Source organism: Nicotiana attenuata, unplaced genomic scaffold (assembly GCF_001879085.1).
Source record: "Nicotiana attenuata strain UT unplaced genomic scaffold, NIATTr2, whole genome shotgun sequence".
NCBI classification, from domain to species: domain Eukaryota; kingdom Viridiplantae; phylum Streptophyta; class Magnoliopsida; order Solanales; family Solanaceae; genus Nicotiana; species Nicotiana attenuata.
In genome coordinates this window covers 57,339-71,998 of record NW_017673487.1, presented here as the reverse complement: position 1 = coordinate 71,998, position 14,660 = coordinate 57,339, and the positions used below count along the sequence as shown (strand labels likewise).

At 36.7% G+C, this 14,660-nt stretch overlaps 3 protein-coding genes across 4 annotated transcripts; 1 reads left to right on the top strand and 2 right to left on the bottom strand.

The window, feature by feature from the left end:
• Nucleotides 1–393: 393 nt before the first annotated feature.
• Nucleotides 394–3,127, top strand: LOC109216512 (pentatricopeptide repeat-containing protein At4g21065-like). Its single transcript, XM_019380677.1, has one exon. It carries the CDS (start codon nt 529–531, stop codon nt 2,335–2,337), a length of 1,809 nt encoding a protein of 602 aa, XP_019236222.1. The 5' UTR covers nt 394–528; the 3' UTR covers nt 2,338–3,127.
• A 1,910-nt stretch (nt 3,128–5,037) lies between these two features.
• On the bottom strand, nt 5,038–6,243 carry LOC109216505 (probable sugar phosphate/phosphate translocator At4g32390). The gene has a single exon (XM_019380667.1). It carries the CDS (start codon nt 6,168–6,170, stop codon nt 5,115–5,117), a length of 1,056 nt encoding a protein of 351 aa, XP_019236212.1. The 5' UTR covers nt 6,171–6,243; the 3' UTR covers nt 5,038–5,114.
• A 1,571-nt stretch (nt 6,244–7,814) lies between these two features.
• On the bottom strand, nt 7,815–14,246 carry LOC109216507 (DEAD-box ATP-dependent RNA helicase 56-like). 2 transcript variants are annotated; one of them, XM_019380670.1, is made up of 12 exons: nt 14,129–14,246; nt 13,846–13,977; nt 13,248–13,348; nt 10,689–10,968; nt 10,356–10,587; nt 10,139–10,257; nt 9,492–9,548; nt 9,223–9,407; nt 8,559–8,703; nt 8,382–8,465; nt 8,233–8,296; nt 7,815–8,150 (listed from the first exon to the last, which is right to left on the bottom strand). In XM_019380670.1, the coding sequence occupies exons 4-12, from the start codon at nt 10,824–10,826 to the stop codon at nt 8,140–8,142; spliced, it is 1,035 nt and encodes a 344-aa protein (XP_019236215.1). In that variant the 5' UTR covers nt 10,827–10,968; nt 13,248–13,348; nt 13,846–13,977; nt 14,129–14,246; the 3' UTR covers nt 7,815–8,139. The 2 variants fall into 2 exon arrangements, with proteins under 2 accessions (XP_019236215.1, XP_019236214.1); XM_019380669.1 differs by having other exon boundaries at nt 10,689–10,861.
• Nucleotides 14,247–14,660: the final 414 nt, after the last annotated feature.

Sequence of the window (14,660 nt, the reverse complement as noted above, 5' to 3'; positions counted from 1 at the left end):
ACTTTATACACCTTATTCAGCATTATTCTTACACACCCTACCAAACGACCCCCTGTGTTTAGTAATACATTATACTTTCATTGTTTTTTTAGAAGTGATGCATAAATGCATATGGGAAACCAAATAATCACATAAGTTAAAGTTTTATTCCAAAAACTAAACCTTGTATTAATTATTCAATATTTGCATTAGTAATGTATCATTTTTGTACATGAAATCAAAAAGTAACATTAGTCAGGCAATACTTCATGATTATTTTCTCGTATACAAAGGAACTTGTAGTGTAAAATAATGGTGTATGTATTAACAATAATAATGCATACATGCAAAAGAAAGAGTGACAAAAGTATCATTTATATATCATTCATTCAGTTAACTGTATCTCATATTCTTATTTACTATCTCTGCCAACAAACTTTTGTTAGTGAATTTATGAAAGAATGATAAAAATAACAGCTTGAAAGTTTCATATTAGAGAAAGACAAAATCATATATTAGCGTTTCTCGCCATTGATGGCATCTAACTAGATGAATCATTTGCCCTCCAAAACAAAGCTATTCTGTTCACTTCACAAACCCATCAGCAGGAAACGAGCAGCAGAGCAAAACTGCTTATCTCTCCTCCAACTCTGCAATTCTCTTCCAAAACTCCTTCAACTCCAATCCCATATCTTCAAATTGGGCCTACAAAATAACCCACTTGTCCTCACTAAATTCACCTCTATTTCCTCTGACCTCAACGCCATTACCTATGCTTCATCATTTATTTTTTCCACATATGTCGAACCCCATTTCTTTGATGTCTTTCTTTTCAACACCATTATCAGAAGTTACGCTGTAACTAGTGATTTAAAGCATAATGCTTTGTGTTTGTATGGTAAAATGTTAAGTTATGGTATTTGGCCTAATAAATTTACGTACCCTTTTGTTCTTAAGGCTTGTGCTGGTATTGGTGAGTTGAAATTAGGCCAGATTGTTCATGGGTCGGTGGTGAAACTTGGGTTTCATGATGATTCTCATGTTTTGAATACTATGGTTCACATGTACTGTAGTTGTGGTGGTGGGGTTGAGTACGGGCGGAAGGTGTTTGATGAAATGCCTAACTGGAATTCAGTAGGGTGGAGTGCTATGATAGGTGGTTATGTGCGATGGGGTTTGTCTAGTGAGGCTGTAGAGTTGTTTAGAGAAATGCAGGTTGCTAGGGTAGCACCCGATGAAGTTACGATGGTTTGTTTGTTGTCTGCGTGTACGGACTTGGGTGCCCTCGAGCTAGGGAAGTGGCTCGAAGCATATATCGAGAGGGAGAACGTTCCGAAGAGTGCTGTTCTTTGGAATGCTCTAATTGACATGTTTGCGAAATGTGGTGATGTTGATAAAGCTTTGAGTTTGTTCAGGAGCATGAGTCAAAGGAATATTGTTTCTTGGACTTCTGTAATAGATGGTATGGCGATGCATGGCCGGGGAGCTGAGGCTGTTTCATTATTTGAGGAGATGAAGAAAGATGGGGTTGTACCTGATGATGTTTCCTTTATTGGGTTACTTACTGCCTGTAGCCATTCGGGTTTAGTTGAGCAAGGTAAGGGATACTTTTATTCGATGACAAAGGAATTCGGGATTTCACCAAAGATAGAACACTATGGATGCATGGTTGATCTGTTATGCAGAGCTGGACTTGTTCAAGAAGCATTGGATTTTGTTCAGAGAATGCCCATTAAACCAAACCCAGTAATTTGGAGAACACTTATTACTGCTTGTCGTGCTCATGGTGAGCTGAAGCTTGGTGAAAAAATAACAAAAGAGTTGATAAAACATGAGCCTACGCATGACTCTAATTACGTACTGCTTTCTAACATTTATGCAAAAATGTTTTCTTGGGAGAAGACGACCATGATTAGGGAAGTTATGGTGAAGAAGGGAATGAGAAAGGTTCCAGGGAGCACTATGATTGAGCTGTACAATGAAATCTATGAATTTGTGGCAGGAGATAAAAGTCATAGTGACTACAAGATTATTTTTCAGATGGTGGATGATATTGGGAAGGAGATTAGCAGAGCTGGATATATTGCTTCAACATCAGAAGTGCTACTTGATATTGATGAAGAAGATAAAGAGGGTGCTTTAAATAGGCATAGCGAAAAGCTTGCTATTGCATTTGCTCTTATGAAGACGCCTCCTGGGACTCCTATCCGGATTGTGAAGAACTTACGAGTCTGTGAAGATTGCCACTCTGCAACTAAATTCATTTCAAAGACTTACAAGCGAGAAATATTGGTCAGGGACAGGAACCGATTTCACCGCTTCATAGATGGGGTTTGCTCATGTAAAGACTTCTGGTAGCTTAATGTGCTTGAAGCTGTAATCAATCAATCATGGCAAGCCAGGAGGTCCTTTGCTTATGAGCATTGATAGCTGAGCGGATTATCCAATATGCATAATCTTCTTGTATAAATGATGGAACTAAAAGTATGATGCTACAAAAAAAAGACCTTTTGGGACGTCCAAAATCCAGAAAACCTGTGGGACATCATCTTGGCTGTGTTTCACCTCAGAGTTTCGTTGTATCTTTGTCTATCTGTGGAGGCATTGCTTGGGTGACATGTAGGATGTTGCTAATCAGGGCATGGTTGGCTTCCTTAAACGTCGTCATGAAGGCAGGTACACACAATTGGTTCTCTTTGACTTGTGGCGTGACAGCAAACCTGAGCACAGGTGACGGTTGCATAAGCATTGTACAATTGACAAACAAAATAGTGCTCATAACAGTAGTTGAAGTACACATAGTAAATTTATCTTAATTCATTAAGTTGCTTTGAGAAAGGGAGCCTTGGCGCAACAATAGAGTTGGTGTCGTGTGACCAGGATGTACTTGTTCAAGTCGTGGAAACAACTTCTTACAAAAATATAAGGTAAGGCTGCATGTAATAGACTGAATATGGTTCGGCCCTCCCAGGACCCCATGCAACGCAGTAGCTTTGTGCATTGGGCTGCCCCTCAAATAAATGCTTTGTGCGGTTAAATGTTGTATTTGAAAATGCTTTTGCGTAAATTGTAACGGAGGAAAATTCAGGAACTTGATCCTCATTTTACTGTAAACCCATTTTTCTTAGATTGAGAATATGATATGATCTAAGGCATTATAGTTTGTTTGATGAAGTAAATTTGGTAAACGACTATCAAAGCTATTCATTCTTTTAAGATGCATTTGAAATGATTTAAGATCATGATCCGACTAGTAGGATTCTTTTTCCACATTCAATCCACTGCCCTAATTTGAGGGAGAAATTAAAAAATAGCCAGATTTACAAGTGGTCGTTCAAAAATAGCCCAGTTTCAAAAGTAATGAAAAGTTAGCCACTTTTCATGTAAAGATAAATCTGAGCGAAAACACTGTTCAAAACCCGGAAAATACGCCAGTATATTATGCTGGAGTTCCAGCATAAGTATACTTGAACTCCAGCATATTATACTGGAGTTCCATCAAAGTATACCGGTCCAGTATAATATGCTGGAAGTTCATACACAAGTGCTCGAATATCCAGTATATTATGGTGGAACTTTCCGTGTGTTGGAGTTCTAGCATAATATGCTGGAAGTTCATACACAGGTGCACCGAACTCCAGTATATTATTCTGGACCGGTTTCTGTTGCAGCAAAATAGTGGTTATTTTTTATTGACTTGGTAAACGCTGGCTATTTTTAAATGACCAGTCCGAAAACTGGCTAGACCGTGCTATTTTTACCTAATTTGATGGTTATGCAGCAAACATTGAATTAGCTTGTCATCTATAAATTTAGTAAAATCTCTTCTTTCTTTTTTTTCTTAAAATTGAAAGGAAACAGAGTCATATTTTGTTAAAAACGCACACTACAGTTTACTCAATTAGTCAAATACGGGAAAAATGCTTTTCTTTGGAGCGTAGTCCTAAGACCACATAGGATAGTGACAAGAATAGTCTTCTTTGTATAATGTACATTGGGATCATATTATTTTCTTGCAAGTGTAATTGTCGAAGAAGCCCCAGTTCGGATCATTCTATGTTGTATCAAGTTACTAGGATTCAATAAAAACAATTGATTATCAAAGTTAAAAGTCCATCAATCACATTGAAGTATCTAAACACACAACTTGAAGAAAAATCGTGGTTTCAGATACCCAGTCAAGTCATAAGATGGACTAGACTCCAAAATTCGCTGTTACTTCAATTGTTCACAAACAATAAGTGACTAAGGTAGTAAATTCAGCAACAACAAAAAAATTGTAAGTTTCGGTAAAAGTTGGCAACATTTGTGGTTTAAAGTTTAACTTTGATGCAAGAATCATCACTTCAATTGCATTAAAGTGTGTTATCAGTCAGTAGAAAGAGGAAAACGATAAAAGTATCCTGATAAAGATAAGATTCCCATGAACTTTATGGCATCCATATACTAGAGAGAAGACCACTGTGGGTAGCAAATTGAAATTAGAAATATGCAGAACAAAGTAAGCTAAATCTGTAGATCTCTTGGGACATCCAAGTGTGACACAAAAAATATGCCTCAATCTCCAAGCAAAGGCAAATTGGGATCTGACTATATGAATCTTCATCGTTCATGTCGCTTCATTTAATCTAAACGGAAAAATAACGAAATAGCTTGGTGAATTTTAAGTTGCCTCTCATTACATTACTTGCAATTTCTCCACTCAAACACTGCATAGTTTACTTGCCTTTGCTGCTAGAGTCAGAGAACAAAAATTGCTAGCTTACATACAGAGTGGAGGAAGAGGAAAAATGAAAATCTAGTGGCAGAATATAGAAACAGCTATTGAGCTATCTAAAATATTAACACTAACCATAATATATGAATTTAATTTGCAGTCAAAGCTGCTAAGACCTTTGAATATCCCAAAAATCCTATATATGAAAAAAGAAAAGTTAATTTATCAAAAAACAGTAACAGATCATCCAGCCAACATACCTAAATCCCAAGATCCATCAAAGAGCAAAACCCATCTTTTCCACACACCAAAAAAAAAAAAAAAAAAAAAAAGACCTACTTCATGCTATGCAAAACTAAGTTAATTACAGCATACCCTTTTGTCAATATTCCCTATTTCATCAACCAAAACTTCAAATTTAGTCTTGTGAATCACCCTTCTTTCCTGATCCACTCTGTTCTCTCTCAGTCAACAATATCCCACTTTCCTCATCTTCTTGCTGAGACTTCTTCTCTACTTCATTTGCTTTCAATGCTTGCAATTTCTGATGATTATAATAAGCAACTCCCAGGAATGCTAATCCATATCCAATCAAATTCACTGGGGTCACTGTATCCTTAATTACTGACCAAGAAAATGCAATAAGCAGCCAATCTTTAACCACCCCACCAATATTCATAGTCAAAGCTGAAGTCTTTCCCACTACCAAGAATACAGCCAAGTTCAATGCAAATGCACATAATGAATTACTACCAAAAATCACAAAATCAAATTTGAAAGAATTACTTGCTCTCAAAATTGGAAGCTCCACAAATATCCAAGGAATTGACAAGAAAACCAAACAACTAGGAGCAACATAGTATAAAGTAGCTATAGGGTTAAAACTAATTCCCTTTGAATTCAACAAGATTTGAACCATAACCAACCTAGTTGCTTCAACCAAAACAGCTAGCAACTGAAGCAAAACACCCCAAGAATCATATTTTGCTTCACCGTAAGCAGCAATAGCAACACCAACTGAAATAGCCAACATGTTACACATAGTTGAATTCTTGAAAGTGTCTTTTTTGAACAAGATTCCAATCGTGTAAACAGCAACTGGCATAAGGGCTTTGAGCATTTGGATGAATGAAACAGAGAGGTAAATATAAGCAGAATTTGAGAGCCATAAGGAAAGAGAGTAAAGTGCACCAATGGGGAGTACGCATGTAAAGTACACGTGGCGGGACAAGGTTACAGGTTCGACAAAGTTAAGGATACGTACGAGGAAGAAAGCTAGTGATGAACAAAAGGCCATGTGAATCATTGTAAGGGAAATAGGGAAAGGCCAGTTGTAGAGTTTTTTGTCAAGAATATATTTGTTGTATACAATTACTGCGGAAGAGAGGACGATCCAGATTCCTAAGTAGGTGTAGGAAATAATTATCTTCTTCATTACTCCGCCGGAGAGGGTGGCGCCACCTTTGCCCGCCATGGTGGCGGTTGACGGCGGAGGAAGTGGTGGTGAGAGTTAATAGAGAGATTTGTGCTGTGTATAGAGTTTGAGAAGATGGGGGAAAAGTGAAGGACTGACTTAGATTTTATGTACAAGTCTTGTTTTGCTTTTCGAGTTCAATTCTAATTACGGTAAATGTTATCTAATAGAATTAGGATTTAGGATACTTAGAAACAATTACCAAGATAGGTATATGCCAGATTACATTATTACATTGAGTCTGTAAAAGTCTTTTATATTTTTAAAAAATTACACGTGTTTTTTGAACTGATACTTCGATATTTACTAGGAATTGGGGACCATAGTATACCTTGTAGTTCTGAGTTTATATCTTCTAGTAAAATTAATATTATACAGTAAAGTGATCTTTATCTCGGAAAGAAAAGGTTGGAATGACAGTTAAAAAGTACAACTCAAAGAGGAAAATCAGTTGATACCTTTTATTATAAACAAAAACGGGAGAAGAATATTGAAAAGGGGTTGGTCGAGATGGAACGAGTCCATTTAATACAGTGAAGACAAAATTCAAATAGACGAGAGTGGTGGGAGTTATACAGAGAGTTTGGACTGTGTTTTTGAGGGGATGAGAAAAAGTGAACAATTTAGATTTTTTTTATGTAGAAGTCTTAGTCTAGGTGGTGATGTGGATAATAGTGGTGTATGGTTTAATGGAAATTGGCAGAGTTATAGTTTTGATTGTTTCCCTGTTCTTGTGTGGAATTTTTTTTTCTTTCTGGGATTTAAAGATGGATCTGCCCCTGCGGGATGGAGCTAACAGAAGTTTTTTTAAGAATTCAAGAGAAGGTCACGACGAAACGAGTCGTTTATCATTACGATAGGTGTCAAGTAAAAGTGCAGTGATGTATGACCTGATCAATTCGATCAGGCACTCGCCATCTATTTTCATTGTTCAAATCTTTGTTGTTGACAACATGAAAAAACCAAAAGCTCTGCCCTCCCTCTCTATCTATCCAGTATCCGAAGATATGGAAAGCGATGTTTTTATGTCAGCAACAGAAGCCCAAGCTTATGGAATTGTTGATCTTGTAGCGGTTGAATAAAAATAACACGGATTTCGCGCAAATCAATGAGAGAATAATCCTAAGGAGTAAAAGTTAATGTATTTCGAGTTAAATTCTAGTTATGAGCAATGTAATCTGATATAATTTCATCATGGTATCGGATTGAATCATCACTTCATCCTACATCAGGTAGGTACAGGTTTTTGACTTCCACTAAGTAGGAGTTTAATTTCCATCCAAAGCAACATTTAAAAGATAAGATATGATCTCGTAGCTCTAACCTTGACTTGTCAACTCATTGCCCAAATTGCTTTTGTATTTTTCGCTAAAATTATGTTTTGTTTTACTATGAGTGTTGTAAACAGCTCTTTCTTATCTGCTGTTCAATTATTTAATCCGTATATGCTTATACATCTTATCACTTATCATGAATGCTATCCATGGGAATAATTCATCATGCCAAATTGAGTACCTCCAACTCCTAACCCCTTAAAGATAGTAACAAAATTCCCTATCGTATCACAACAATTTCTGCAATTGCACAGGATTATAAGCGACTTCCACCAGGTCTTCACAACATAATCCCAGCAGTGTAGAACCATCAGAAAAATAGCTCCAGAAACTCAAATTAACCAAATATTATGCATGTTGAAGTACCAGCTAACATTAATATGATTCAGCAACTAAGCATAATAAAAATCATTGGGAATAAGTTATAGCGCTTAAAAAAATAAAAACAGACATTGTAGTGCTCCTCTAACTGACAAGAAAAGAGTAGTTCAATAAGGGTACAGCAGCTCAGCAGTGCCAGAGCATATAGTAGGAGGCCACCAATTCTTCAAATTAACAACAATAGCAAAACACCTGTCAGTTCTCCCCATCTTTTAGCCGAAATGACTTGATATTGCTGGAAGCTCTCGAGATCGCTAAGATGGCACTGCATACACCAAAAAAGTACATAAACACCAAGAAAACTTAAAGGAAGCAATAAATCAAACACCAAGAGAAGAAGGGCATACTGTATGTAGAAGTATCAATCTGCTCAGGAAGCTCTTTTATGTCTACTTCAAACCTTTCTTGAACCTACAATGGTGAAGCACAACCAACTTAGAATCATATGGACAAAAAGATATCATAACAAGATAAAAATATTCAACAGTCTCCAAACCTGATTTAGAACATCAGAATCTGATGCAGATGACACAAATGTGATGGCAAGGCCTTTAGTTCCAAACCTACCAGCTCGACCCACCTATCAATGTTTTCAAACATAAAAGAATAAACACTACAAGCATAAGTAGATGTCAAAAGTTGAAAGTACAACTCCAAAGAAAGTAGGACCTACTCTGTGAAGATAAGTGTCTGCAGAATCTGGCATGTCATAGTTAATAACAATGTTGACCCTTTCGATGTCAATGCCCCTACCAACCAGATCAGTTGCAACAAGAATTCTCTTGTGACCCTCCTTGAAACCCTTGTAGCGAGTCAATCTATCCATCCAAACAGAAATGTCAAAGAATCGCAGTCACAATTACAAAGAGTTCAATAAAAGATCAAGAATAGCATCTTATAAATTTCACACACTTCTTATTCCAAACAACTGACATGCAATAACGTCGTCAGGAAATTAGAGAGAAGATGCCTGCAAGCTTTAACTATGTCAACAGGACGAAAACGAAGAAGTCAAAATAGCAGATACAACAAAAAACATCCTATCTCATCGTCTAAACCATAAAAAGATGTTAGAAAGAGACTGATTATCTGGCTATCGTTACCCCCTTTCTTGGGTGAGAAGTCGCTACCACTACTTCATTTTTACGTTTTTACAAGTAACGCAATATTTAATAAATGATAAACTTGCAGCACGCTAGTGCTAAAAGACACTACCACTACTTTATTGTACTATGCGCAAATTTATAAAACAAAAAATGTATACTGTTCCATATTTAACTTTTAACTAGAATAAACAAGTACAAAAGAAGAAGAGCATTTCAACAACAGTAACAGACCTTTCTTCCTGCGTCATGCCAGAGTGGATGCAGATAGATGGAAAATTACACTCCACTAGTAATTTATCCAGCTGTGCTGCCCGATTTACACTCTTGACAAATATAACAACTTGGTTGAAGTCCAAGGCGTCCAGCAGATCATTTAGTTTCCGGTTTTTCTCGGTTTCGCTCAATTTAATGTAGTGCTGTTATCGAATAGAAACAAGATAAGAAAGCTAACTCGGACGTAAAGAAATTCATGGCATCATATGCATGCACCCAAGATGTACCTGTACAAGTCCATGAAGGGTCAACTTGGCCTCATCGTCAACATAAATTTCCATAGGCTGAAAGGGACAAATGTCATAGTAAAGCATGTTAGGAGCTTCGTGAAGCTAATGACATCCAGAATGAAACGAATGATGGATGAAGATGAATTGGAAGTCCATCTGTGCATTTTCTCCTCGGAGATGTAAAATCAGAACAACTATGTCTCATTGTTGCTCAATATGTTTTACAACTGCACTAACAAGAATCTTTCCCGCAACAGTGCAAGCACCGATTCCACCCAGATTATCCCATTCTACTCAATACCTTCCCCCAACACTCCAGGCTTTTTTAAAAATCATCTAGGAACTTCTGATACAAGCACAATTGGAAGAAGACAAAGGAACTACAAGCTCAGTGCAACCCATTTTCTTTGTACTCAATACCTTCCCCCAACACTCCAGGCTTTTTTAAAAATTATCTAGGAACTTCTGATACAAGCACAGTTGGAAGAAGACAAAGGAACTACAAGCTCAGTGCAACCCATTTTCTTTGTACACGTCCCCTCTGGCTTTGACCAAATAAATTCACTACCAAGTGCCTGGAGAAATCTGAAATTACGGAAAACAGAAAACTTAGAATTTCAAGTAGAGCTGGCAGAGGACATTACATCTTGCATAAATTTTTTGCAAACTGGGCGGATCTCCTTGCTGAGTGTTGCTGAAAACATCATTACTTGCTTGTCATGGGGAGTCATCTTGAAAATTTCCTGCACATCTCTCCTCATGTCTGCAAACAAAGTACATGTATCGTATCAATACAAAAAGAGAATATCGTAGAAATGGGCAACTAGATTCATGAAAGCAGAATAGTAAGCCAAGACATACCAAGTGATTCAAGCATCTTATCGCATTCATCCAGAACAAAATGCCTCACATTCCTTAGAGATAGGTCCTTATCTCTAGCCAGTGAAAGTACTCTCCCAGGAGTTCCAACAACAATGTGAGGGCATTCATTCTTCAGAAGCTCCTTGTGAAGTTTGATGTTCACACCACCATAGAAAACAGCAACCTTGATGTCGGGCAAATATGTGCTGAACCTTTCGAATTCATGACAGATCTGCAGACAGCCAAAGAGTCCCACACGAAAGAGGGTTACTTAAATAAATGGAAATAAACGGAAGTTGATTTTGAAACAGAACTGTAGATTTCATTACATACCTGATAAGCTAATTCCCTTGTATGACATAGAACCAAGGCAGCAACCTGACCAGCAACAGGTTCAATCTGTTGCAGAGTCGAAAGAACAAAAACAGCCGTTTTGCCCATTCCAGATTTGGCTTGACAAATAACATCCATACCCAGAATAGCTTGTGGAATACACTCATGTTGCACTGATGAAGAGAACCAAATAGAGCGGAGCCAAGAAGGCCTCAGTTTCAGTTTAAAAAAGTTTACCACTGTACACTTCTCCAAAATAGTAGTGATAGTAATAATTTACCTGAAAATAGATAGAGAAATAGATTGTTAAGAACCGCCCAGTAAGCAAAGAGGATTAGGTTTTGCCCAAAACAATAAACGAATAATCAAAGAGAGAAAAAGGGAGCTTGAATCAGCATACATTGCAAAAATACAAAAATATTACCCTAAAAGAAACGCCTTGACCACATTTCAGAACACTAAAGTACAATTTGTTTCACATCCAGATGCTATATATAACACCATGAGCTTATGATTACAAAACTCAAAGAAAGGTTTTTGGCCCACAGAACTGTTCACCTACAACTAGTGCATAAACTTAAAGGCAAACCGGATAATAAATTCAAATTATTGGAGAAGATGGACTCTTTTAAGGATTCAATCAATCAAACAACAGAAACTAATTCCGATTAGCGCTATGAGTCCGAAAATTTATTCCACATAACACCAATATCATAAATACACAGCAGGGCACTGGGAAGGGGAAGAGGGAGATATGGGAGACATACCAATATCATAAATACACAGCAGGGCACTGGGAAGGGGAAGAGGGAGATATGGCAGATACACCAATAACATAAATACACAGCAGGGCACTGGGAAGGGGAAGAGGGGGATATGGGAGACTATTCCTGCTTGTGTCAGGAGGGTAATTTGGAATGAGAGGAGCCAAAGATGTTTTGAAAACAAACATGAAAACATTTATACTTTGAAATACAGATGTATCCCCTTTTAGGGTTTTTGTGACTAGAAGATCTTGAAACAGTTGATATGATGATAGATTTTCTCTGTTTCATGTTTAATTACAGAGTGAAGAAACCAGACTGCAGAGATCAAAATGGATTCAAAGGGTTGTCAAACTTGGCCAATGAAAATGTAACTCGTTTAACCCATCCAAACTTGGACGTGTTGGGATAGGGATATATTCACTGATGGGCCACAATTCAGACAAATCACAAAACCCAAATTTGGCCGCAAAATACAGAAATGTCTTTGGTTAGTTTTTTATGAATATCTCCCTTTACACTCTCCTTAAAAAGAAAACTTCTTTGGCTTGGCTTGGTTGCTTTATGTCACTACATATATTTTCACACACTTTCTCTTGGAAATTATTCTCTTTCAATTTTGCTCACCAACTTCCTCTCTCTTTAAAGAAACATATTTCTACCTGATGCCTCCTTAATGAAGCTTCTTACTTCATCAAGAAAAAGATAGAAAAACTTTTTTTGATGGGTACATATCACTCTATAACTTCACACTCTCTCTTCTCTATAAATAGCATAAGTTTTTTAGGATCCCCAGGGCTTAGTTCAAGTGGCAAAGGTTGAAGGACTTGTGACTTAGGTCACAGGTTTGAGCCCTGTGCCATACAAAGTAAGCCCGATATTTAAGTGGAGAATAGTATTAGGGACAGGCCCATTATCCCCGAGTTCCAAAGGCTGCAGTTGGTTCTTGGGAAGGTCCTAGGACATCAAAATAAAAAATTAAGTTTGTTCTGGATTTTTAGGTGTAATTTACTCTCTATTCAATTTCACCAAGTTTCCCTCTATTAAGCCATTTTTTGATTGAATTGGATATGTATTTTCTTCTCTACACTATAAAGAATAGAGCTTTTTCCGTTTGCTAATTACACAAATTATCAGAAAAAACAAAACAAACTAATAGTTGGTTCTTGGGGAAGGTAACAAACTAATAGTTGGTTCTTGGGGAAGGTCCTAGGACATCAAAATAAAAAATTTAAGTTTGTTCTGGATTTTTAGGTGTAATTTACTCTCTATTCAATTTCACCAAGTTTCCCTTTATTAAGCCCTTTTTTGATTGAATTGGATATGTATTTTCTTCTCTACACTATAAAGAATAGAGCTTTTTCCGTTTGCTAATTACACAAATTATCAGAAAAACAAAACAAACTAATAGTTTGACTTGGGGTGGCTTGTGCTATAACTGGTTGTTTAGCCCAAATTGACCCAACCATCATGACCTACGCAATTTGTAAGTTGGATCATGAAATATTTTATCAATCCGTACTGAAACACACAAATAAAGTTCAATACTTCCATTTGACACCCCTAAAACAGCATAATAAAATGAAGATTGCCTTCAGACAGCTCAAAAATCTTTATTAAATGTTTGAACATCCTTCATTAAACAAGATGATGGCAAACATAACACCCGATAGAACAACAAATTTTATATTTCTTATTGGTAATTAAAATATCCCAAAAAAAATAAATAAATAAAATAAAACACATTTTAAAACAGCAAATTGCAGAATCAAATGCAGAGAAAGAGATGACTTGCCTTCAGAGGGATGCTCAAACCCTGAATCCACAATAGCCCTCAGTAGCTCTGGCTTTAAAAGAAAGTCTCTGAATCCGGAGCTGTGAATTCCAACATAACCCCTATATTGACAAAGCATGACAAAAACATTTCAGACTTAATGCGAGAATAAAAAATCTCAGGTAAGATGAGGAGTATTAACCAGACAACATCGCAAACTAAATCATTTATAAAATAAACATGCAGACATACTTAAAAAATTATCACTTCTCACTATATAGACATGGCTACATAAGAGAGGGCACCCGTCTTCCAAACTCAAACTATATCAAAAAAATAAGAAATACATATTTATATCTCACTTTCTAACTTTAAAGCACATAGAGAAAAAAATAAAAATTCTTACTTTCAATCCATAATAGAGATGGACCGCAACAATTGAATTGATTATCTCATGCATACGGGTACAGGATTACATAGTAAAAATATGAAAAAGAACTCCACAAAGACGCATGGGCTGAGGCGCACAACTTACTTTACACACACATAGTTAGATCACATGTTCAAACAGACATAAGAAAAAAGTGACAGAACATAGAGAATGAAGTATAAAGCTCACTTCTTGGCGGACTCGCCGTTAACTTTTCCGTTGACGGAATCGGGGGCCTTCTCATCATCTTCTTCGTAGTCAAGAAGCTCTTCCTCGTAAGCATCGTTCTCCTTGTTCTCTCCCATATTTTGCTACTAAACTCTACATGTAAGTAAATCACAGATCTTTAAAAACAAATTATTTCAAAATCTAACAAAACTATTCAGCTCAGTAAATCAATAACAGTGAATTTCCAAACTATATTGCACAAAACGGAGAAAATAAGATAAAACTTTCACAGGTAACTGCTTACCAGCTGGAGCCTACCGGAAAAGCTGAGTTCTTGCGGCGAAATAGGGTTAGGGTTTGTAGCGTCTGCAGAGAAAAATGTTAGAGCAAAAATGAGTGTGAGGGAGGGTTTGAATTAGAGGGGACGGGTTAATAACGAGGGCATACAGGCTATTTTTACCATTTTGTCCTTGTATTATTTCAAAAATACGGGTTTGTATAAGTCGGTAGTGTACTAGTTTAGTTTTTGGCCAAAAACAACCCTCAACAATCCACCAAATCTATATATATATATATAAAAAAGTGGACAATAGAAAAGTGATGTGGCACCTCTTTAACTTCTACTCTTAATTCCTATGTTTTTCATAACCTCCAAATATTTAATTAAAAAATTTAAGATACTTTATGGTATTCCTCTATTTTTCCCTATATAAATTCATATTGTTTCATGAGACCCCTACCCAAGGTTACCCTTTTCATTTCGTATTTGAAATTAATGGTGTCTTATATATCGCAGTAATAGATTCATGTTTTAGTTTCGCTCGAGGAAGAAGGCT

Bases quoted from the DNA above. Each gene is read 5' to 3' on its own strand.
- LOC109216512 (XM_019380677.1), top strand. From the start codon at position 529: ATGAATCATTTGCCCTCCAAAACAAAGCTATTCTGTTCACTTCACAAA.
- LOC109216505 (XM_019380667.1), bottom strand. From the start codon at position 6,170: ATGGCGGGCAAAGGTGGCGCCACCCTCTCCGGCGGAGTAATGAAGAAG.
- LOC109216507 (XM_019380669.1), bottom strand. From the start codon at position 13,961: ATGGGAGAGAACAAGGAGAACGATGCTTACGAGGAAGAGCTTCTTGAC. The intron at 13,349-13,845 runs GTGAGCTTTATA...TTGTCAATATAG, and splicing joins AACGGCGAGTCCGCCAAGAA to GGGTTATGTTGGAATTCACA. The intron at 8,297-8,381 runs GTTTGGAGACTG...TCACCATTGTAG, and splicing joins ATTCTGATGTTCTAAATCAG to GTTCAAGAAAGGTTTGAAGT.